Raw genomic sequence first — 25,600 nt, 5'->3', positions numbered from 1 at the left:
TTTATGCAGGAGAGCCGGAGGCGCTGGCTTTCAGAGACGCGTGCAGGGCGACACTGATCCCCGCCGCGACGCCCATCCATATTTAAAGGGCTGTGCAGGTGACCTGTGGGTGGCCCTTTCTTGTAGGCCTGCACCCTCCTCCCCCCGCCCCCCCAGCGCCTGAAGAATCGTGCATTGCGCCCGTGTTGGATATTTCCTCGAATTACAGCAATATGATATAATGCTCAATGAAGTAATGGGCTTTAATCTAGCAGGCACTCAGGTGACGCGTGCCGCCGCTGCACAAAAGATGGGATCTGTGAAATCCAATCTGCTGATGAATGTGTAAGGATGACAATGACTATGCCAATTAGCTTATGAATACAACAGGTGACACCTACATAAAGCCCTAATTACACACTTATTTGTGTTTGGCGTCTGCCAAGGCGGACTATAAGTTAACACAGGAAGGTAAAAAATTAATCACGACGCACGCCGCCAATTCTGTTAGCAGACAGAGACGTCTTAAATTTAACTTCACGAGCATGGCTGCGTCGAAACGTCGCAGGAATCTTGAATTTTGCCTCGTTTGGCCTAATTACTCGCCGATTTCGAGACCTTTTCAGTCACCTGTAGCCTTAGAAAATTGTTTCGTTGAAGGAATTATGCTGCAATTCGGGTTTATTTTTGGGGTCTGCGGCTGCCACGGCGAGGCGGCTTCCACTGCCAGCTGCCGCGTGACGCCGCCGCCGCCGCCGCCGCACCTCTCCAGGCACCAGGTGACAGAAGGGAGGTCTTCTTGAAAGGGTCCAAAGTGGAGTTTAAACAAGAAATCTTCAGTTAACGGCGCCACTTCGCCAGAAGGCAATGGCAGTTTTTCCGTCTCAAAAAAGGAGGCACTGCTTTGAGCACTAAAGGGAAAAAAACAAAAAAAAAACAAAAGCTCAACACAAATCAGCGCAATTAGAAACACTAATCATGGTTTAACTGCCAGCCGGATCAGAGCTAATTGAGAGTGGCTTTTAATTTATCCGCAGGACGGATGGGACAGGTGTTAAACGGGAGGAGGAGATCGGCGCCACATTTACTCTGCGATGTTTGATCAATCAGATCTGCGGCGGAATGTAATTACAGTGTGAAGCACCGCGGGAGGCGGACGGGCGGCAGGAACGGCACAGACACAACACAACACAACACAAGGCCAGGCCGGGTGTTCTTTACTGTGAGTTTATTGAAAAGGGCAATACAATCCTGTTTATGCCTTTCAAGCTACATCCAGTGAAACATCGGGATTGGATTATGATGAGGTGGAGATAACGTCGAGACGTGAACATGACGAACCGTAACTCAATGCAAGAAATGCAACTCGAGTTTAACATGAATGAGTGCTTCTTTTTGGCACCTTACACACACACACACACACACACACTTGTGTTTCTAAAAGCGTACATTCAGGTCTCCAAACATCCACTGTGAGAGTCTTGCATATCAACGGTTGTGTGAAAACGTTAAAAGAAACTTCTATCGTACGCTTCAATACATTAAAAAAGGTTTGGTGATGAGGTTTGATGGAGGTTAAACCCGATCTAGACGGAGGATTAGAAGCTTCTAGACCAGGAAGAGCCTTTCCATTTGGCTTTTACGCCCACTTCCGGTCGCCCCAGACCTTTGTACATTGATTTCCTTGGATCTCCGAGTATCGAGGCGACTGGAAAGCGACGCTAGTGTTACACAATCCAAACATGTGACCGACATGCAGAGGAGACGGAAATCCAAACATCCATTTCATGTCACTCCTTACATCCGCGGGCGTGTGCGCACGAACCGTTCAGCCGACCCGCCATACATTCAGAAATAAACCGCGTGTTTGTATCAAGATGTCATTCTAGGTCTCCGGCACGTTGGGGGCTCTAATCTCAACCCATATTACGTTTTCTAATTGTTTTGGCCTCCGCGCACCAGCCGCCTCACAATTCCGTAAAAAAAAAAAAAAAAAAAAATAGTCAATGAGGCTGTGCTAACTGGTGAGATCTTTTATAAACACAGTCATCATTTCCTTCATAACTGTGTGCCACATTACAAGCACCGTCAGGGGATTTAGCCGGGGCTTAAGTCTTAGTGTCTGGCAGCTGTATGTGGCCTATGGCAAGCAGCAGCACACTATCAGCAGAAGACTGCCAGAGGAGGATTGTGAGATCCGACTGGAGCTTTCTGTCATCTGCATCAAAAGGTTCAATGCATGCTTCATCAACAAGAGGGGGGGAGGAAAGAAATAAATAATAATAAAAAAAAGAAAAGAAAAAAATCCCCAGATATTTGCACCGTCTGTTGGAACATTTGGACATTTACCTACAACACTTAACAACCTACTTTGATGCGTGTGCAACACAATCTATACAAACTTAAATGATGGCACAGGCCAGCGCTTATCAGGGAAACTGCCTGTGAGCGTTCTGAGTGCTTTGCATATCCTAACACTGGCATTTACTGGATGACAAATATTATGCAAAGAGGCAGAGAAGAGGGACAATGACGACGAGGAGCATCCTCCTGCAGTGCATCTGGTTACACCGCTGTGCTGGAAACGGCTTGAAAATGCTTTTCATTTAGATTTGTGTTTAAAGTATGACATCTAGCAAAGCACCGCATTATGCTAAAGCCTAAAACAAATGTATCAATCAAGCTGAAGGGGGGGGGGGGATGACAGGCAAAATTCATTTTATTCAACTACTCACCCTCCCACTTCTCAATTGAACCAAACAACCTCGGGTTCCAGGCGCAGCCGACACAGGACGTTCCCAGGCCTTATCGCCGGTTGTTTTCATCAATTTAGGCGGAGCGGCGGGGCGCGTCGCGGGCGGGAGTGTAAATCACCTGCTGCACACCGTGACCCGCACAAAAATGCCACTCCCACAAGCCCACACCTTTGTTCTGCAGAAAGGAGACGTGATCCACCGCCACGGGGAAGCGCGGCCGATTAGGAGCCGTTTAATGAAGCTCAAACGAGCGACGACGGCGGCGGCGAGGGATTCTCCTCAGGTCACTGTTCGAACCTCGGGTGGAGTAAATCCTCAGGAAGCACGTTTTTTTCTTTTTTCTTTTACAGCACGACAAAGTGACTTTACAGTATGTACAAAAGGAACAGAAACATCTGGATGACGACCAGAGCAGCTGGCCACGTTCAGCATGTGAAGACGCAGAGTTTGCACTTGATTTTAAGAAAGGCCATCAAGTGAGGAGAGTTTTCCCTCGTGGAAGACGGGTTTCTGTCCACACGTCCTCCTAATTAGCATCGCACAACACTCACAATGTCAAACAGGTTCAGACGTTTTTGGCATTGTAGAATATTATGCAAATCAGAAAACCTTTTTTTTTTTTCTCCCCAATGCGAAGGAATCCACCCAGCATCTGTGTGGCATTATCACACAAAACCGCTTGTATCAACAGTATAACCCTTGCTTTACGATGACGGTCTGAGTTTGGCCCAAATAAAGTGGAAGAAAAGGAGGAAAATAAACCAAAACAACAGCCATGAAATGATCTCTTTGGATACACCGAATACTTTAAAGGCAAGGAGAGGAGGATCAGTGGCCTTGTTAGTGGACTGTAAATCATCCTGCCTCTTCAGAATGAACTATTTCAAAGCCAAGCAGAATACATTCATAAAGATTATTGGCTTCAAGTTCAAAAAGAGATCGCACACCTTCCAGTAATATTAAAAAAAGGATGTTTTCAGCAGCAGGAATGACTGAACGTCAGCGTGGTGAAAAGTACAGACAGAGAAGTTTCACCTGTCGTCTGACCTCCACAACCAACGGCACCAAATACTTAAGAAGACTGAAGCATCTCGATAAAATCTACCGCAGAAAGAGGAAGAGCTGGATCGCCGTCTTCACAATAAAACCGTTAATACTGTAAAATCAGACGTTGGTGCCCTTCGGCCCTCCACAGTCAGATCAGTTCAGTAACTCCACGTCAGACTGGAAGATCATCTTGTACTGGCTTCACGGTTTATGCAATTGATTCATTTGGCTGTGTGCAGTTTGCATGTTCTCCCTGGGTTTTCTCCTGGTACCGTTTCCCCTCAGCCGGATTTAACCGACGACTCTAAACGTTGTGTGGAAGTCACCGTATAGGTGTGTGTGATTGTCTCTGTGATGAGCGGATGGAGCCGTGTAGAAAAAGATGAAGCCGTTTCTTCTTTGAGGTAGAGCTCTGACGGTTTCCAGGCAGCCGTATGTACGCAGTTAAACATCAATTATTTTCCGTTGCATTATTTTAATTGTGTGAAAAGCTCCTTCGCCCAGCAGAACGTGTCTCTGCGCTGCTTTATGAGAAAGGAACTTTCTGAGAAAAGTTCTGTGTCGAATGAAATCCTTCATTTTACCGGGTTTTTCTTTTGTCGCGCCGTAGTTTCATTCTGTTTGAGGCCGCTGGTGGATACAGAACAGTTATTGACGAGAGAGCATCAAACAGGCACGATAGAAAAATCATACTTTCATACTTGGTTTTTGCCCGGAAAACTAAAGATGGCAGGTGTGAGAGCACAGAGTGCGGCCCGGACGAGGGACCTCCATGTTTAAGAACGTTTTTAATCACGTTGATACCAGCGGCCGCGCCTTAAATCATTTGTTCCCAGAGAGGAGGAGGTGTGTGTGACACAGAAACAACGTATGTTCTCCTGACCTGATCGTCACCGACTGAGGAAGCAGCGAAACGAGGACGTTTAGCGTCACACTGTTCTGTGTGAATCTCTGGTTGTTTACATTCCTCAGCTTTTAATGGATTCTCGTTGGCACTCGGGGGTTATTGAAGCACACGGCGTAGACGATATTTTAGTGTTCGGACTGCTTTAAAGCGAGAAAGGAGCTCCAGAAATACAGAACAGGGTGACGTCCTGATCAGAACACAGAAATACTGAGTAATCAATAAAGCTGGGGAGGGGCGGGGAAACTGGACACAGTCGCAGGTTCTACTAGTTGTACCAAACAGATGCATGACATTTATAAATACAGACTGTTCAGAGCTGATCCACGCGTGCAGCTCGGTACCGGTAATACAATCATCAGCAGGAAGCTGCAATTTCAAAGAGATGCGAGTTGGTCAATCAGACAAAGCTTTAAAAAAAGAAAAAAAATATATATAAACAGAAATCTAAGCTTTTTTTCCAGCAATCAAACCAGCATCAAGAGATGAGTTTCACTCAGAGATTGTAGTAAAATGTAAACAAGAGCACTACCAGCAGAACGTCACGTTAAAACTGTGATTATTGCACTTAAAATTCTGTGAAAACGAGCAACTCCAGTGAGCGACTTGAGAGGAAAAAAAAATTTAAACGATCGTCATCACACGTCAAATAAAAAGAAGTCAATAAAGGAACGCACGGTCTGTAGTTAGAGAAGATCAGACACCCACATACAGCTACCTAGAATTTAATCTCCTCTTGCCTTTCTAAGAATACCTTTGAATTACTGAATCCTTCCATAAGTGCAGAGAAATGGCCGAGAGAGAGAGACAGAGAGAGCGAGAGAGAGAGAGAGAGAGAAACTGGCACTTCCTCTGTTTAACATGTACCTTACATTTGGTGGCAACTTTAAAGCCTTGTTCTTCTTCATTGTAAACACAGTAAGCACAGCTTCATCTTGACCGCCGTTCAGCAAACAGCTGCAACCAGAGTGTCTGGTAAACACACACACACACACACACACACTTGGCAGCGTTGTGAAAAAGCTCCTCTGCAGACGAAGAAGAGGAGGAGAGATGGCAGCGGCATGTGCGGCAGACGAACGCGGCGAAAATACGCAATCCCCGCTCAGGAATACGGCCTTCGTTTGTCTCGGATCAGCTGACAAATAACGGTCGTCTGCTTTAGTTTGAAAACGCGCCACAGCGTGGAATCATGAAGTCGTCTTAAAACAGAAATAATGTGATGCAAAAAAAAAAAAAAAAAAAAGAAACAACAGAGGGCAAAATCCTGCATGCCGTAAGCAACCAAAACATTAGAAAAAGTCCATTAAAACATCGTCTGTCGAGTAAAAAAATGATTGATTTGTAAATTGGGACTACCCCACTTGTTCCCCCTCATGATGCTGAGACACGGGCTGCAGCTCCACACGGGAGCTTCTACCATCCGTCTACTTCTTGGAAAGTTTACCGGCCTTCTTATTTGGCTCATAGGGCGTCCGCAGGATGCTCGGCGTCTCCTCCATGACGCGCACCAGGAGGTTGTCGATGTAGTCCTCCAGCTCCCTGATGTGGGCGTCCTTCTTCTTCACCACCTCCTTCTGCTTGATGAGCTCCTGCACCACCTCCTCGAACGACAGGTTCCTGTACGCCGCCGCGCTCTCCTGCGAGGCGTCCTGGGCACGGGAGACAAGGGAAACTTTCAGACATTGGAAAAGTGGACTAAAAATGTCTTGATTTTTAATGAAATGTCAGAATCTGACAATGACGAGAAGAGAGATAAGTCTTTATGTTCGCAATTAACCGAGACAGAGAATTAAAAAAAAACCAAAAACAGGCCAATTAGGATTGTTGATTGAACACAACATAAACTGTCATGCGTTATCTCGTCTCGCCCGTTTCTAATAAAGGCTAATTGAGAGCTGTTAAGATGCGACCGTTCTCCAGGGCTCCGGCTCCGACATGTCGAGCGATCCCGCGGCAGATGTTACCGCGCAATACTGTCAACAGTACTTAGAACAAACGGAGAGCAGTTTAACGGCTCTAATGAGATTCAACTCTGACCCCACCGCGTCTCGCAAGAGTTGATTTCTCTTTACTTTTTGCGAGAAAAGTGGGGGAGGTGGGGGGGGGGGGGGGGGGGGGGGGGGATGTTGTGCAACACGGAAACATTTAATTGAGAAAACTCGGAATACAACTAATCAAAGGTAAAAGTGATCATTTTGAGGGGGATTTGAAAAAAAAAAAATGGAGATTTTTTGAGTTGGAACAGCAAGCTTTCAACAGTTTGCCGGGTTGCATCAGCTCTTCTTTTAAGAGCGTGAATGGAAGTTTCCCCTCGGCTGGCTGGCAGGTCCGGGCTGCGGGCAGGTTGCTTCAGTCCTGTTGTTATGGATGTGGTGTGTGCGCTTCAGCCCGGCTCTGTCCCAATTCACGGCCCGCGCCGTTTGAAGGTTGCATTTGAAGACCGGAGAGTCAATCGCAGCGTGACCGGGTTGACCCAACTGGGCTCCCACTTCAAATGCTGTACACAACGGCGCTTTCTGTTTCCGGGTAAACAAAGGATCCCAGAAGTGTGGGATTCGCCGACGCGCGTGCTGACGCAACACTTCCTGAACGTCTTAAGTTGGACTTCTAGACCCGGCGATTTCCAACCGGTAGGGTGGCCAAGCCCTCTTGATCCGCATTTCATTCATTTATGTCACAAAACTACATTAAAAGTGTAGAATTTATTTAATAAAATATTTCATTTAAAAGTGTCAGCAAAGTAAGCAGCCGAAGAAAAAAAATGGCGGCTCGTCGGGCTGAAGAGAAAGATGAATCTGTCAAAAAGAACGCAACAGAAACACTCTGAATCAATCAAACAAACCAAAAGACAAAGAACGTCAAAGTCTGAACGGCATTCTGTATTCTGATAATGTTATTAGCTTCAGATGATTTTTCACTGCGTCGCGTTTTAAACATTCCACACAGTCTCCCATGTTCTGGATTCAGGATTAAAATCGGAGAGCATTCAGATTAAAATTCGCAATAAAGATTCCCCTAAGGAAAACCCTCAATAGCCGTCCTGGAGGGAGAAACGCCAGGCTGCATATTTCTACAATTAAAGGTCAAGCTAATAAATACCAAAATAAGGACGCAACCCAAGCCCAGCTTTGCTCTTTGAGGACAATCTCCCTGGACGGAGCGGCGTGGTACGGTATGTGCAGATCATATTGCGCGGGTACGAGAGGAGCTGTAATCGTTTTTAATGAGGGAGCACTTTATCGCTCCGGCGCTGGGCATCCTCCCCCGAACGGATGGAGCGGCAAAGCCTTCGCCCTGTTTAAAATACCACACTTATCAGCTTCCACTCCCGTGCGCCATTCAAGCCTCCAACTGCTGGCCAAAGACAATGCGGGAGAAAGACCTGGAGCAGGACTGCTTACCAGGTATCTTATCGCCTCCGACAGCATCGAGGCTACTGCAGGGCGACACACACCAAAATGAAATATTTGCCACAGAGATTAAATGTCCAGTGTGAGGAGGGCCTTTTTTTCTTTTTCGAGAACAGAGCTCGGTAACCTATTCCTTACACACACACACACACACACACACACCGAGAAGGAAAAAAAAAAGAAAAGATACTGCACTTAAGAGAGAGAAGAGGAGAACAGACGGCCATATGGACGAGGATGCTGGTTTCATATACAAGTCCATGTACGTGCACAGGCATGCTTCTCCTCCTCCTCCTCCTCACACACACACACAGTCTCTCACACACACACACACACACACACACACACAGTGTAGAATAATCAGGAGCTTTAGTGGCTGGTGACAAAGGCCTGGAAATGACCATGAACTGGCAAAGTAATGATGACCGTTTCAGTGCGATCAGTAGTGAGGAGGAGATAAGGCGCACACTTGGCATTCTCCAGTTGTGTCATTACAGTTTCTAATGAGCTCAGCTTTGAGAATCTAAAAGCTCAGTCCTTTGAAATCTCCCACTGCACCCCCCCCCCCCCCCCCCCGCCCCCGCCCCCCTCCTCCTCCTCCTCACCCCCCTGCGTGTGGTTAATTAGGGCCTTGAAGCGGAGGAAATGGGAGCTGCCATTTCTGCGAGGCGCGGTGGCGGCGGCGGCGGCGTGCACGGGGGCACATGTGTGGATACCGACAGCCCTCAACACCCACAAAGAAAGGTGAGGAAAGCTATTATCAGCATTCTCCTTCTCATTTAGGAGTCACTTTAGCCGCACAGCGCCCGCCGCTTCCCTTCTGCTGTGTAACGCCGGCCTATTTTTTTTATTTTTTCTTAAATCCAGAACAGTTCAAACACAAACAGTTATAAAAGCAAATACAAATTGCATAATAGTCATTAAAATGGAGGGGGAAAAAAAAATCTTTTTTTTTTTTTTTTTTAACAACACACACACACAAATAAAATGCAATTACAGAATGGGCGCGCTGCAGCCACCACGGTGACCTTACAGCCCGAAATTTCACACCGCCTGAAATTATGATGGGATCAGACGCGATGACCGATGTGTGCAGCTGCTAATTAGCCGAGTGGCACATCAGATTTTTCACAGGCCTCTCGGATCAATGTCACCAGCTGCCGTGTCCAACTCAACTCACGAGTCCTCAATTAAAAATCGGCACGACTGTACACAGATCCAATAGGTGGGGTCGCCGCCGTCTCCGTCTTTCTTCGAGCGTTTCTGCCATTATCAAGGAAAAAGCTGACAACTTGCTACAACATCACCTGGCACACGATCTGCAGCGTTTCTTACCTTTTTCTTGCCGGCGTTGTCCTTCTTCTTCTGCCCCAAGGTGGCGATGTCAAATCCAGTCTGCTTTTTATCACTGTGAAAAGAATCTAATTAAAAGTGGGGAGTGACATGAAAGCGGCGCAGTGTTTGTTCTCTGCTGTGATCATCAGCGCCGGGACTCGTCCTGAGGTTCTGACATGCATACCTCCCCGCCGCTAATACGGCGAGTCTGGAGAGGAAGGCCAAAAGAATACGGTGAAAGAAATGAATGCGAATGAATGGACAGCGCTGCTGCGGCGATCACACGTGGACACATACATTTGAAATGAGTGACAGTAAGTCAGACGTGCAAATAAAGATAAACTAAAGACGTAAATGTTCCGTATTGTGCTTTTGATAAATAATACGCGTGGACCCGCCTCTTTGCATCGTGAGCCACATTAAAAATGACCACCGAGGCAGCGGACGACAAAGGCAGCAGTAAAGATGATGGACTGGAGCCGGAGTGAGATGAGTGTTTAATTGGGTGGTCTATCTCTGCAGAGGATCTCATTACTATAGCTCAGAGGCCTCCGTTATCAAGCCCAGGCACTCTAAAGAGCCACTAATGACACCTTCCACTCCGATAAACCAGAACTTAGCCACGGCGCTCCCCAACACAGGAAACCCAGGGTACCGGCTCAGCGGAAACGCTGGAGCAACAATACGACGGAGCGGCCGGACTTTAAAGGGTCAGATCTCCATCTGCGGGGGTCTCCAAGTTTTATGAGGACGCTGTAACAAACCTGCAGCGGTGGCTGCCTCACAGGGTGGAAACATCCCGTTTCTGCGGCGTTGATGTGAATATGGTGGAAGAACATATGCCGAACACACGTTCAGCCACGTGGGTTTAGGATAATCTAATGTGCAGAGAAAATAGACGGCACAGTGGAAACTATTGGGGAAGTTCGTCATTCTTAGTCACACAGCAAACTAAAGAAATCAAGTGTTGAAAGCCGCCGCTGACAACTGAAATACTCGATAACAGCTGAATTAGCTGCAGTTTGTCAATAAAGTCATCAAATGTCACTATTATATTATTTAATAGAGAATAGATAATTCAGCTAACGTAGTTCAGGATTCATTTCATAATTCTGTAGATGCAGAAGTTTGGTTCTGCTCTGCTTTCAAGTTATGCCATGAAAAAGACAAGCGCACTCTATAATGTAGACAAGATAACCTGACAAAACGGTTTAATAAAAGTTAATTACTGTTAAATGTGTTTTATTTAAGTCAAACTGAAAACGTCTTCTTTCACGTTCTGCCACCTGCGGCTCTTCAGCCTCTGTGCAGCAGCGACCTGAAGAAGTCAGGAACATTCTTAAAAAATAAACATTTCACTCTAATGTTCTCAAAAATGGTCTAATCTCCATATTGACAACAGCTAAAGCAGCTAAAATAGCAAAAAAAAAAAAAAAAAAAAAAAAATCCCTATTAGAGAAAACTCAATAAAAATGATACAGGAAGAAGAAAAAAAAAACTAAAAAAAAAGATTAAAATCGCTGATATAGCTAAAGCTGTTCTAAACATTAGGAAATACAATGCAGTTAAAATAAAACGTTGAAATGGCCAAAATAACAAAAATTAAAACAAGAATTCATGAAAAAAAGGAAGAAATAGAATAAATTGGCTCCAAATTTTTTTTTAAAATGTAATAAAATATTTAAAATATGTAATGAACACGGTTAATAGTAATTGAATCTATTTTTTTCTCTTCATCTCAGATAATTAAATGTTCTGCAGCTTCAGACAAATCTTACTTTGTGGAAAATCATAGAAAACAGCTCTTGGTCATAAAGGTTGTCGACCCCTGATCTGTCACATAGTTTAAACAGGACTTTCACACATTCTCTAAAAGTGACTTTTTATGTTAATCTGAATACGGTCTGGATTAAAACTTGATATTTAAAGATGAATCTTTATAAATACTTTCTCCTCGTGGTGTGATGGTTGTGAACATATTTGATTGTTCTGTGATAAACTTTTTAAGTTAAAAAAAAGAGCATTTATTGCTGCTTTAAATTAGTTGCTTCCACACTGAACGATAAGAAACAAATGGGTGAGGAGATGAAGAGAGCAGAGAAAGAGTGTGTGTGTGTGTGTGTGTGTGTGTGTGTGTGTGTGTGTGTGTGTGTGTGTGTGTGTGTGCGCGCGCAGCTCTTTCTCCCCTACAGACCACAGAAGGCGCCTCAGGCAGGAGTACCTGGCTTTATAGCTGGAGCTGAAGGGGTTGGTGTTTGCTTGGGCGTCTCCGCTGAAGGGGTTCGGCGAGCGCAGGTCTCCGGAGCTCCCCGAGCGCGCCCCGCCGTTGCTGGCCTTGCGGCCGTCCTTCTTCCCCGTCACTCGTTCCAGGAGGCTGACCTTCTCCTTCTTCTCCTTCCGGTCCCACAGCTGGCCGGGCTCGCCCTCGAAGGGGTTGCGGTTGCGTGGGAGCGTGGCATACTTCTGTGGCAGGGTGTCACTGATATCAGTGAAAGGGTCACTGTGTGCTTCGCCGTCCTGGTAGCCTGGCACGCCGCTCTGGGAACGCCTGTGAGGGCCACCTGTACTTCCCAGGGGGGAGAAAACACCAGATTGCACCAAGTCGTTAGGAGAAACACAATAAAGTTTGTGAGAAGTTGACCGTTTCTCTTTGGTTTTAATTCATTTCAGGGACTATCAGTGACGCCACTGAGGAGTTTAATGAGCCGCTGTCAATCTCTGGAATGATTCTATTAAACCAGGAACACAACAAACTCATTAACACTTTGATAAACATGAAAAATCAGTGCAGTCATTTCCCAAGCTGTCCTGACCTGTCAAGTCTGTTCTCTGTCTCCGTCCACGATGGACGTAAAGCCACCATAAAGCGCTCTGTCATCTCATAATTCCCACACTTAGGAGGCAATGAGTCGGTATCACAACATGACAGGTGATTCTTTTTCCTTTTTTCATACAGATCACACCTTCTTGATTGGCTGTTCAGTGAGCGTCAGTGAAAATCTCCATGCACAGTTGAGAACAATCAGATGGTGAAAGCTGTGGCAGCTGGGGGTCGATAAAGTGGAATTTCAAAGTGTGTCATGCGAACAGCCCATCCAGGATTCAGCTGGTGTTGAGTTTTAACTGATCTGAAGGATTGTGATTCAGAGTGATGGAATCCAGCCTGAACGCTGCGTTCTGATCGCTCGTCAGGATTTTCAGAGAGTCGTCCCGGTCTTACCCTTCTCTCTCTGTCAGCTGCCCGGCAGCAACAGCCTGCGGACCCGAGGTCATTTCAGCGTGAAAAAACAAAAACATCAAATGCAAAACGCTACATTAAAAAAAAAAAAAAAAAGCAATAGTATGCATGTTCTCCCTGTGCATGTGGGTTTCTCCAGGTACTCAAAAGTGTGAATGAATCCGGTCTGTTCCAGTTCCCCGTCACCCTGAGGTGAAAACCGCAAATCTAGATCTGATAATAAACCGGCACACATTGGTGTATCGAATCAGGTTGTTCTAATTCTGTCAACATTTGCATTATAAAACTGTTTCTACTGCGCTGTGACTTCTGTCAACCTCTACTGGGCGGCCTGTGGAAACTGCACGAGCGTCCATGTGTTCAGAGTCAGAGAGCAGAACGATACGATTCGAACCCCGCTCTGTCATTTTAGTGGTTGACTCTCAGACATGGACTCGGCTTGTACCAACGGGGGCCACTAGTGGGCGCTACGACGCCCTCAAAGCCCACAGGTCAACCTAAAAGAGGCGTCGGCGCTCACCGCTCTCGTCGATGGAGTTCATGGAGTCCAGCTTGGGCCGGAAGTGCGTCCCGATGAGGTCGGACATGGAATGGGCGGCGGAGAGTTTGTGGGCGCCGGGCAGCAGCGACCTCTTGGCCTTGGCCTCGGGCTGCGGCTGCGGCTCCGCAGCGGCGGGCTGACGGCTGGGCTCGGAGTCGCACACGGCGGAGCGGGGCAAGATGGCGGACGACGTGTCGCCGAAGCCGGCGTCGTTCTTGCGACCCTTCATCTTGTCCTTGAGCTTGGAGAAGGGCGAGCGGGGCTTCTCCTTCATGGACAGGTCGAACATGCTGGCCGTCATGTTGTTCCTCATGAACTGGATGCCCACCTGGATGCGACCCCGCTCCTTCCTCTTCTTCCCCGGCTTGGACTCCAAGGAGTACCAGCTGAAACGAGAGGAGCGCAGGGAGCTGAGGCCGAGCACACGCAGCGAGGCAATTTATATAAAAAGAGCAGGATTTATTTTTAAAAAAGGAAGAAAAAAAAAAAATCCCCAGAGTTGATTACGCCTAATTCAACCTAATTCACCAAGACAGGTATACAAAGTCAGAGTGTGGTGAAAGTCTTTACACAATCAAACAATACGACAAATGGAAGAAAAAAAAAAATAGCCCACATTCTTTCTAATGTGCTCTACCTTCTTCTTTATGAACGCCAGTGAAAAGGCTAATTTGAGCACAGACTAATCCAAAAGCTGCACACAAAACGCCGGGGCTTAAATCGTTTGAACTTTTTTTTTTTTTTTTTTTTTGACACAAGTGAGAACACAATTTATCATTCAGGGGATAAACATTATTCTCTGCAAACCGAACATAAGAAATAGCCTGCCGCCGAATAACGCAGGCCATTTCGGCTCTGTGTTTGGGCTCCTATTTGTTTAACCTCTCTGCTTTTTCAACTGGAAGTAATGGGATTTATGCCTCCGCTCTGAGCCAAAGAAAGTGGCATTTGCACAAATCTGGCCTTTGTTCAGAAATGCAACGACAAGCAATTGGGAAAGTGCAGAGCCACATCGCCGGGCGACACAACGGTCTATACATGCTAATGAGACGTATCCTCTGTGTTCCGGGGCTCGAGACCGTGTCCATTAGGGGAAGCTGCACAGGGATGAAACACTTGTTTATCTGTGTCTTCTGCGTACATTCGCTCCAGTAATATGAAAGGAAGCAGAGCTGTCGTTCAAACATTGGCCTTCGTCAATGCGCTGAAGAGCGTCATCCGTTAATCTGACATCGGCTCCTGATGGTGAACCTCTGAACTGGAAACACGTCTGCATTTATTTTAGTACAATTACTGATACTTCCTCCTGGATTTCGATGAAGATTTGCAGAATTCCTCACAGTCCAGCATGAAATTTCAGTTCCCAGTTTAGTGCAAAAAAAAAAAAAAAAAAAAAAGTGTTGCTATTGGCTTTTAACAAAGCGCAGCTGCTGAGTGCTTTCCTAAAGCATCCTGCTCGTGGCCCGGGAGCCCGGTCATGAAAGGCCTTAGCCGGGTCCAATTCCCAGGCTGCGCGCCGCGCCGCGCTCCGGCCCGTCGGCCGCCACAGCACGCCACCGCCGCCGCCGCCAGGCTCAGGCTGCGCCTCACGTGTGTCTCAAGGCCAAGATAAACCTCCCTGCGCTTGGAACCACAATACTCCCACCCGGGCCCAGACCGCTGGGAAACTCCTCACAATCAACAAACACAGGTGCGCGATAATTATGGGCTGCCTTCTCAGATATCAAGACGGGCCTTCCTCCCCAACGCGCCGGTTCTAAACCCTGCGGACGGGCCCGCTCCAGACTGCGGCTGGAGGATGGACGGGTCTCGGCATCACTGTCAAACGCAGCTGAGGACATATCAGTTCCAGAACCTGTGCTGAGGAGCATTTCATCCAGGAACATAAATAAACACCGCCCATCCACGCTGATTGTAACATATTGTGATTCTCCCAGATGATGCTCAGAGAGGAAGCGTGCTAATGTCTTTCCATGCTGCGAGCTAATTAACGCCAGATCCAATTTGCTTATTCGGTTCCTGTTTTCTAGAGGTGGGGATCACATGTGTGTGCTGGACTTCTGAGGATCAACAGTCGGAGACGAGCCAACGATAACAATAGCTCTCAACCGCAATGATGGCCCAGTGCTTTAGTTTATCTGATATTTATCCATCAGCTCTAACCCCGCTCAATCTGCATCCCAGCATGGGTCTTGCGTCGGCCCGGTGAACGGTCTGCACACGGAACCGGCTCATTAACAGTCTGATTCAGCCACACATGGTCATAATACTCCACTTCACTTCAAGGTCCACATACAGGCCAGTTTCATCTCAAGTCAGCCAGACCGGTGAAATAACTTACACTCTCAGGTTTTTCTATGTTCTGGCACAGATGACACGTTCTGAAAAAGTCTTTATCTTTCCCAATCTAAACATTTACTACCAAATATGACTGGAATCTCAACATTATGTCATATTTAATGGTGTAAAATATCCAACAAACATCGATAACTGTTGCACTCTGCTCACCCTGACGGCATGGCTCTGAGGCTGCTGCTAGTTTGGTTGAAATAAAGTAGCTGGTTAGCTTTCACTGCAGCATCACACAAAAACATGCGATTTAACTGGCTTCATGGGTTCCTGGCCTGGACTGGACATTCCTGCGCACCAGTTTTAGACTGCGGGCCTTATGTTTGGCCCCCTCCTTCCCTTGTTTTGACGTCATATTACTCAAACTCCTCAAGCACAGAAAAAGACACCCGAAGCATTCAAAGAGGGGAAAAAAAACCACAAAGGAAACAACTGAACTCCAAACAAAACCGGCCCAGATAGAGCTTCTCCTCTTATCTGGGGGGCAGAAACAGAGAAACTCAGTCCGCTTCACTCCGCATTCACCAAAACATACGCAGCGTCAGACAACATGATGGACTTATGTGACGTATATAATTTCGCAGACCTTCCCTGAGGAGAGGTTTGTGAAGAAGCACGTTGTGAAACTCCTCAAAACTGACAATGCAGGTTTGCCTTTTTGTTTTACAGAGAACAGACGTGCTCTGTTCTGCTGTCAACAACTCGCACTCACATACATTCTGCCTCTGGGTTGTACAAATAACTGTGTATGCACATTCTTCTTGATCTTTTGAGCTAAATGAGCACCTCTTTACTTTCTGACAGCTCACAATTTCTAGAAAATGTCAAGAGGAGTCACAACAGTGGCAGGTGTTTAACTTCCTTCTAAGATCCGGCACAAACAATGGAGCTTTCAACACATGTAGTTTACTATCAGCTCCTTCATACTCCAGTTTTTATGAATATTTACCAAAACCAGATCCTGGAGGGATTTTGTCCTGCTGGTTTGGTGCACTGCAGGGTTCTGATAACAGTGTTCACACTTCAAGAAATGAAAGGCACTAATGGAGCAATCGTACCACGACTCATTTTAATCTAATCAGACTTGCCAAGTGTGAACACACCCTCAAAGTCTGGTCCCTTATGCTATGAAAGGGGAAAAGAGAGAGAGAGAGAGAAAAAAACATATTCCATTCACACCTTTTCCAAAGCTGTCTCTTTCCTTGTGACTAACGAGACATGTTTGGCCAGCTCCACTAGTTTCAATTACGCCAACTGCTCCTCGCTTTGTCAGTGATTAAGCTAAAACTAATCTCTCAGTAATGCAGACCAATTCAACGCCGAGCCTCAAACAATAGAGGGCCGGCAAGACGGAAAAAAAAAAAAAAAAAAATCAAGTTGAACCAACATGCAAGTCACAAAGACTGACAGACGTCTGCTGGACCAGTTCAACTCCTGTCAGAACTGCCTTGTAAATGAAAACAGCTTCATTTCATGAAACATGTTTCTAAAACAAGTGCATGTGGAGAATAAAAGAACAACGTGTTGTTATTTAAATCATAGGGCGTGAAGACGTTAGGTCAGGCACTCCATTGAGACCAGCAGAATATGACAAGTAAAACACAACAGATTGCTGCGGCCTAATATGGCAATAACATGTGTGGCGAATGTGACAAATAGCAACTGATTTAGCTCAAGCTGTAATCCACTTATGTCTGGAATAGTTCTGCAAATATTTTCCACTTCCTCTCAAAGGCCTGGTCCTCCAGCAACAAGACGCCTCACACAACAGAACTCAAAATTCAAGATACAAAGTGGATAATTTAATTCAGTAGCCTTCAAAAAGAGCAGACCTAAGTGGAATTAAAAAAAAAAAAAAAATTAAAGTGGTTACTGGCTTGATAGTTTCCAGATGTAAGCGCTCCTCCATCCACATAAAGAAATAAAGCCTTCAGCATTCTGGGTGAATTACAAAACATATCTCTGTAATGTACTGCAACCTAACAAGTGTAATTTCATTACCTGCTGACCATTTCTCGCTTATTAAACGGTCATTAATGAGACTGTTTTGGCTGTTTTTGACACAAGTAAAGAGACTAATGATATAAACAACACAGGACAAATATCTCAAGGAAAAAATATGCAGAAAACATTTGACTACTCATAATTCATGGATTCTTGGCCATAGTTAAAAGTTTTGTTGTCAATGCTAAAGTAAAATAGTTCAGAGAAACAATGTTATATAATGTATTTAATTTTCTTTTAGTAGAACATGGAAGCTGAGGATATTTTTCATGAGCTGAAGGAGACGTGGTGGGTTTTAATAAGTCTGCAGAAGAGAGGTAAACCAATACGACTGGACGACAAATTTAGATCCTTGACCGTTTCAGGCACGGAGCACACAACTCTTACGGGATTTGATACTTACTCTGTTTTCTTTCTTTCTTTGTTATCAAAAATTACATTCAGGTTGATGCACTTCTGGCCCAGGAACTTGTCCATCCCGACTAAGGAGCGATGCATCACTATGAAGCAGAGTTCATACACTTCCGGGTTGCCCTCCAAAAGTAGACCGGGCAGTTCAAAGGAGGCTTCTTCTCTCCAGACGGGGCTGAGCGTCTTCTCTGCCACCGACGTCGAATACTTCTCCTTGCCCAGCTGAATGATGGTGTAGGCATCGTTGGTGCCATTTTTGCCCTTGGGCTGTAAACCGCTTGCTTGAAGAACAGTGGCTTGGACATGGGTTGGAAACCACTTCTGAGACTGCTCGCCCAGTGACATCGTCAATGCTGCTGATTAACTGAAATCCATTCAAAGTAAATCAAAAGATGGTTTATGTCACCAGCTAGTTTAGTGTATGCAATGTGCAAAAAAGAATCATGATTCACTATAGTTTGCTATCTCTACAAATGAGGTGACTACAGTGGTGATCGTGAGCAATGACAGGTCGGACAAACTGAGCAAGCCTCATCTTCCGTCAAATCATGTATGTCCAAGCCACTGGTGAGTCATCTGCAGAGAGACGGAGAGACACAACAGGCGCATCAGGACCTTTCCCAGAAGCTAAACATGACTCATGTGACTGCATGCGGAGCATTGACAAAAAGCCAGGTTTGATGGCAATAACTTGTACCAACATGTGATTTCTGAGTAATTAGATGAGACAAAGACTAAAACAAAAAATAGATTCAGCAAGATGCTGACTTTGTACGCCACATTTAAATAAATCTCCTTAAGAAAGACCGACTGTGATGAAGTGATTTGGTGACACACTTTAGGGGTTGGTCATTTGTCACTGAATTAGTGAGTCAGTGGGTGGGATGATGGGCCAAAACGATTGTTTCATGATTTATTTTGAAACATATTCCAACTGTATGAAAAGCCTCTGACTAAGAACACAAACAGTGCCAATATTTAAGTAAAATGAGCATGTCCTGTGTCAAAATGTCTTTAAATGACTCATCCTGCAGCCTGTCTCTCTCAGATGGGTATTAAGGAGCTCATGCAACGTGATTCATTTCGGGATGTAATTCCCCTACAAATTAGCATCTTTCCACCATTCCCCGCACAAAGACATGCTTTAAAATAACCCCTGGCGCCTAAAACGTCTCAGATAAAGTTTAAACACGGCGAGTTGGCAGCAAACGATCAGGTTTACGTGCAGCTTTGAGTTGAGTGAGGCTGCAGGGGGGATGCTAGCGGCTAGCAGCTAACCAGAGCATCAGTCTCACTCAGGCGCTTACCTCGCGGTCATTTCCACTCACACCGAGGGGACCCGGTCCTTCAGCTCGGCTCTCACTGCCCCCACGGCCCCCGCAGCCCCCGCAGCCCCCGCACCGACATCCACACAGCCGACTGTCCGGCAGACGCCCGCTAACGTCGCTAGTTGGAGCAGATGTTGTTGTGTGACTCCATCCCTGCACTTCCCGGTGTGACGTCACTTCCTGTTCACCTCGCCAAAAGTTCACGCGACAGAAAAGGTCCCACGCGCTGAAAGTAATTACTTAGATTAATAATTATTAATGAATAGAAATAATAAAAATAAAAGGTAAAATAAGATAAAGTGTAGTAACACGAAGAAAATGAAATACATGTTATTTATTTTTATTTTTTTCCTGAAAATGTAAACATTTTTTTGTTTCAAATATTTAATGAGAAGGCAACTGATTTTCCTCTGTAGCCTCCTCCTGTCTGCCTCGGTGCTGTTCCATGTCCAAAGAGGATTTTTAAAAAGTTATTAAAATATTATGAGTTTAACATACTGACAGACAAAATACAACCTTCAGAGCGATTTCAGAAGCACTTGACCAAGAGAACAGTGTGATCTGAACTCTAAGATGATATGTCTGCAAATTTTACTTCCTAAAACCATTTACACCAGAACAGCAGTTTATGTTTGAAGTATGAAAATCACACATCAATGGGATGTTTTATCACTGTTTTCAGGAAGTACAGGCAAACCAAGCAGGGCAAATTTATTTCTAAAGCACTAATCAGACACGAGGAAATTCACAGTGTTTTACAAGGAAATAAAAGAAATACATACATGGCGAGAATGTTATTCTTAAGGGATTACGATTATGAAAAAACATTAAGAAATGAGAATGAATAAAGAAAAAACTTGTCTGATATTAAGGTAATAAAATTAGCTAAATGTATTGCATAATAGTGTAATACATAATGCTATAATATTGTTTTTAAGCCTTATATCACAGAAGTGTTCATGTCAAGAAACTCCCAGAAGTGATGAACGTAGGAACTCAAACCTTGTTTCTTCTGACTATGGGTAAGCTTCTTCCTGGAGACCATAGGGGTTTGGATGTTTGAATTGCTATAAATCTGACATATATTTAGGCCCAAGGCCTTTATAGCAAAACAAAACACCAAACTCTTAAATGGGTAAAAATAATAATACTGATAGATTTGAAAGAAAACTTTAATGTAAAGGATTACTTTAAAATAACTTAGCCACATGTGTGGAACAGTGCACTGGAATAGCAGAAGAAATCTACACAATGGAAAAAGTTAGATCGAACTCTGAGAAAGCCCTCAGATGTGACACAGGTTTTCCTCGCGAAAAGAAATGCTATTTAGCCAATTTTTTGACTTCCCTTTACAATTCCTTGCCATCTTATTCTGACTGTGCACGTTGTTCTTTGACTGCAGTGTTAATGTTTCAATCTTTGGAATATATATATATATATATATATATATATATTAAACCCTCTGAAAGTGGAAATTAATTTTACTAGTGACCATTCCAAACACGGTTTGAGGAGGAAAGTGATCCACTGACTGTGCTCACAAACCAACCAACGCCACTGGCGAGTTTTATTCTACAACCTTTGCTTTCATAAAGCTGTTTCACTCAGTTCCAGATCCACAGTGAAAGGTTCATGAAGTTGTTTTGTAGCTAACACTACAAATAGTGTTTATTAATGCTTTAAAAAAAATGCTTTCATCCATCGCTTCATCTTTCACACTGCTTCTAGCAGATGGTGAGAGCACATCCCCGATGAGTGCGAGCAAAGGGAAAGGTACACACTGGACAGGTCATCACACCATCATAGGAAAAACACAGAAAAACAAATAACCATGCAACTCACATTTAGAGTTACAGACAATTTAAATTCACCTTCCATTCATCAATCCTCTGTATGGCTTTATCCAGTTCAGGGCTGCAGACGACAGGAGACAATCCCAGCTTATTGTGGGTGAAAGCAGGGTACACCCCGCACGTGTTGTGAACAGAGAGGCAGATAATCACACACACACACACACACACACACACACACACACACACACACACACACACACACACACACACACACACACACACACACACGCGCGCGTGTGTGTATGTGCATGCATACATGCAGATAATTTAGGGTCACCAATTAATCTCAAACACGTGTTGGAGGAAACCAGAGAAAAACATCTGCATGCACAAGAACAAGCAAGAAAACACAAAATCCACACCGAAAGGCCTCCAAGAATCTTCTGAGGTGAAGTGCTAATCAGTGAAATCCTTCAAAAAAGAAAAAAAAAAAAAAATCCAAAATAACAAATGCAACTAAATTTATGACTTCATGACGACTTTTATTTCTGGCTTTCAGGACCGAGGAGGAAGGTCTTTTCATCACCGGCTCGATTCATGCTGTTCTCTTGTACAGGTAAGGAGTCATGAAAGGACATATAAATTCTGTTGGCCAACACACTCTCCTCTGTGAAATATGGTTATGTATGTGTGCGCGTGTGTGTGTGTGTGTGTGTGTGCGCGTGTGTGCGCAGTGCGCGAGTGCTTGCGGGCACACTTTACTGGAGAGGTAAATCATACGAGCATGGGAAGTGCTTTTGTCTCATGAGTGGGACATGGAGGTGCAGATAAGGGGTTCACTTGAATGAACACAGACATGCTTGTCACCCCACTTGACAAGTGCATCTTAACCAAACACACCTGCCTGTGTTGGTTTTATCGTTCTGCCTCAACCAGTGCAGTGCGTACACACACCACTGGCCTGAGGCTCCGGCTGGGCCATCCATCAAACTAAGATTATTGCTCTTATCTAGAGTACATCTCTGAATGAAATGCTAAGGCTTAGTGAAATATTAGGTTGTACAAAAATGCGAGTCAGATAGCATAAAGTACATTTGTGGATCTCACCCTCATGTTTTACATTAACTGTTACAATAGCTGGATATTACAGCGAGATGTCACTTTGTGACTGCGGCTGTAATGGAGGTAGATGTGGCCACAGAGAGACTATACATCACAATTAGTGTCTTCATATGGCCTGTTGTATACATCATCTGCATTTAGCAAATTATCTGTCACTTTATGCTGATTTATACTAATGAAAATATTTCTTTCAATTTTTGTTTTTTTTTTAATTCAAATTCTGAAAAACATTTATTTGACAAATAAACTAACTTTGACTTTGACTTAAGTATTTGCTGTATTTGGAGCCAAATTAAAACAGAACAACATGATGATAAAATGTGGACTTCTGTCAACCATAGAAGCCATACAGTTAATCTTCTCATGGTTATCAGGATTGTGTGGAAGAACTTGCTTATTTACCTGGTTGTAGGCTTCAGTGGGAACTGCTTGGATTTATTTGATGAAAATAAATGCTCTGTAATTAAAATGTTTGTCTTCATTCGTCCCAGCAGCTTCCATTAGTCCAAATCTTCTTTGTAATGTCTTTGGTCGTGGCAGGACCGGTCGGGAGTTCAAGTCTTTGCTCAGTTGCCCACAGAGGTGACCTGATGATATCAGTGGGATTTCAACCAGCAGGCTTTCAGTCGCAAACGTCTTCTGTGCAAAAAGATCATAGTGACTAACAAGACAATGAACCACGGGACATAAGGACACAGTCTGGATGGATGGGTGGATGGATGATCAGATGGATGGGTGAAGAAATAGATGGATGGATGGATGGATGGATGGAAGGATGATTACATGTTATTAAAACTTGGCGCCACTTCTCTCTCTCTCCGGGACAGACTTTGTCGGGGAAGATTATGTAACAATCTTTATTTCCCTTTATTTTGAAAGCACATAGTAACTAACTATCAGATTGTCTCCAACACCTTTCTGAACCACACGTCTTATTTCGTACTCATGTTATCTGCTGTTAAACTGGAAGAAGTGGATTTGGACACTCCCTGGACGCACGTTCTCCGCGCACTGAGAGAGTTAAGATCTGATAAGGCCTCATTCTGAATGTTCACACTGCACAGCTGCTGGTCCACTTCCAAGTGTTTGTGATTAATCCAGTCCCATCACTGCTCACATTCCTTCTCAGGAGTATTTTATTATCTGTTGTGGTTCACCGTGTCAGCTTGGGCTGAATGAAATAACGAGCGGAGGCATGCGGATACGCAGCCAGGGTCAAGACACGCTTCCTTAATTTGACAATAAGTCAAACACGTTCATATATTACCCCCCATATGAACGTAATGCCGCAGTGCTTGTCCACTGTGTGATAAAAACATGAAAGATGCCGCATTCCAACATCACCTGTATCCTTTATTACTCTCCCCTGGGGGGGGAATACATTGGTGCATTGAAACATAAAACACCACGCCATAAATTAGAGCGTAGTTATGCACAGACACCATCTATGTTTTGAGGGAATATGTCTGAAGGTCATAAACTGTCCGACATGCAAGTGAACCTCGCCGCGTGGCCGGGACCATATGCTGAACCCCATTAGCCGTGGCCCCTAACGGCCGCCATCCACTACCTGCACATGGTTCTGGTTTAGGCCCCTTTCTTCAACACTATATAGGTTGTATTACATTTATTAAACACTTGGAAAAAAAAAAAAATCTCTGACTGCAAAGTTGTCCATCTGTTGAGGACAAGAGAAAATATATGAAAGAGGCATGAGGCTCGGCGCGGAGAGGGGAAACATTTGTGATGTCAGTGCTGGTCTTAATGTGGTGCAGGTCTAAGTCCCGGACGGATGACTGATTTAAAAGGTATAGCTTTTAGCCGAGAGAACAGTTAGATCACAGATGAATTTTAATCAAAAAAGAAGGAGAAAGGCACACAAATCACCTCTGCTTTGCTCTCAGGAATGTTTTTGTGCATGGCTTTGATATATTGGCGCAGATGTGCGACTGCGGGATGACGAGCAGAGCTAAAACGGGCCGCTAAGCCGGGGCAACATGTCAGTCCGGTCACTCCCTAAAGCTCTTCACATCCACCTCCAAACTTCAGAAAGCACCATCAGCAAAACATCAACGTTTATGCATCGCTAATGTTGTAATACTTTAATCCCATTTTTGCAAATATTTGATTTTCCCTCAATTATCCAAAACATAATTTTAAATCAAGTATTTATGAGGCAAGAAAACCCCCTTTACCATCTAACGTGCAGATGGTTGTTTGCGCAGTTTGTGTTTCTTCCTGAACGTCAGTCATGCTATGTGCACAGCTCTCCGGTCTGTAACCATTAATTACACAAGATGCCCCCTATTCCTTGGTTTACCATGTTTGACGGGGCCAAGGCAAAGCTTTGAGAACTTTCTGTAAAACAAGATGTTGTATGTCAAGACTTGCAGCGAGAGCCAGGCAGCTGTCCTCACTCATTCAGGCCTCGGGACGGCTGTGGCGGCGGACGCCAAAGCAACACTTTGTTTAAGTTTTAGTGGCGTTTCGTTTGACCTCCAGACTGCACCGGGCCCAAACCTTCCACTTCTTAAGACGCTAATAATTCTGATTGATCACAACTAGACAGTTGCTACGACAAATGTACATTTTAATAAGCAGTAATACTTCACCTGTCATAATTATAATCTGGAAAATAAAATAAAAAAGACAAGTCCTAAGAGGAGTAATGTTAAGGTCAATTCTAAAAGACATGATTGTGACTCATTTTTCTGATAACATTGGAGTAATTAATCAAATTAATGTCTTTTGTCTTTGTTTCTTGTTGTCATTGTGCTCCACAGAATTAATCAACAACGTCCTGCATTTATTTAATAATCATTATTATTACTTGGTCAGACAATCAAACATATAAAAATAACAGAACAATTATTATCGAGTATTTTCTTGATGAATTGCAAATTTTTGGAGTAAATGTTGAAATAACACTCTTGTTTAAATGACCTGCTCTTTATTTTTCTCAGAAGAATGAAAAACGTGCAGAACTGTTTAGGAGAAACCATCCTAGTTAGCAGTGTGTGTGTGTGTGTGTGTGTGTGTGTGTGTGTGTGTGTGTGTGTGTGTGTGTGTGTGTGTGTGTGTGTGTGTGTATGTGTGTGTGTGTGTGTGTGTGTGTGTGTAATCACTTAATTTAAGCAAATGGATCGTTTAAATTTGCAACAACTTATCATGTATTTAAAAACAATAAATCATCATTTTCATCAGGCAGTAGCAGCAGCCAGCCAATCACTGACAAGAGACTCACACGTGACAACGGGAATTTATCCAATCAGCGTCGTGGATTCTGATGCCTTAATTAAGCAAAAAAAAAAAAAAAAAAAGAAGAAGAAAAAGAAATTCGCAGAAGACAAGACTTTCCCGAAGAACATACTGGATTACCT

General features: G+C 44.4%; 1 protein-coding gene across 1 annotated transcript; it reads right to left on the bottom strand.

Annotated features, from left to right (window-relative positions):
• Nucleotides 1–2,526: 2,526 nt before the first annotated feature.
• On the bottom strand, nt 2,527–19,368 carry rab11fip2 (RAB11 family interacting protein 2 (class I)). Its single transcript, XM_030106984.1, has 6 exons — nt 19,285–19,368; nt 17,970–18,553; nt 13,193–13,599; nt 11,656–11,995; nt 9,435–9,507; nt 2,527–6,338 (listed from the first exon to the last, which is right to left on the bottom strand). Exons 2-6 carry the CDS (start codon nt 18,320–18,322, stop codon nt 6,114–6,116), a joined length of 1,398 nt encoding a protein of 465 aa, XP_029962844.1. The 5' UTR covers nt 18,323–18,553; nt 19,285–19,368; the 3' UTR covers nt 2,527–6,113.
• Between the last annotated feature and the right edge of the window lie 6,232 nt (nt 19,369–25,600).

This window comes from Salarias fasciatus, chromosome 13 (assembly GCF_902148845.1).
Source record: "Salarias fasciatus chromosome 13, fSalaFa1.1, whole genome shotgun sequence".
NCBI lineage: Eukaryota > Metazoa > Chordata > Actinopteri > Blenniiformes > Blenniidae > Salarias > Salarias fasciatus.
Note: the sequence above shows the minus strand (reverse complement) of the source record. Positions and strands in the feature narration are given on the sequence as shown.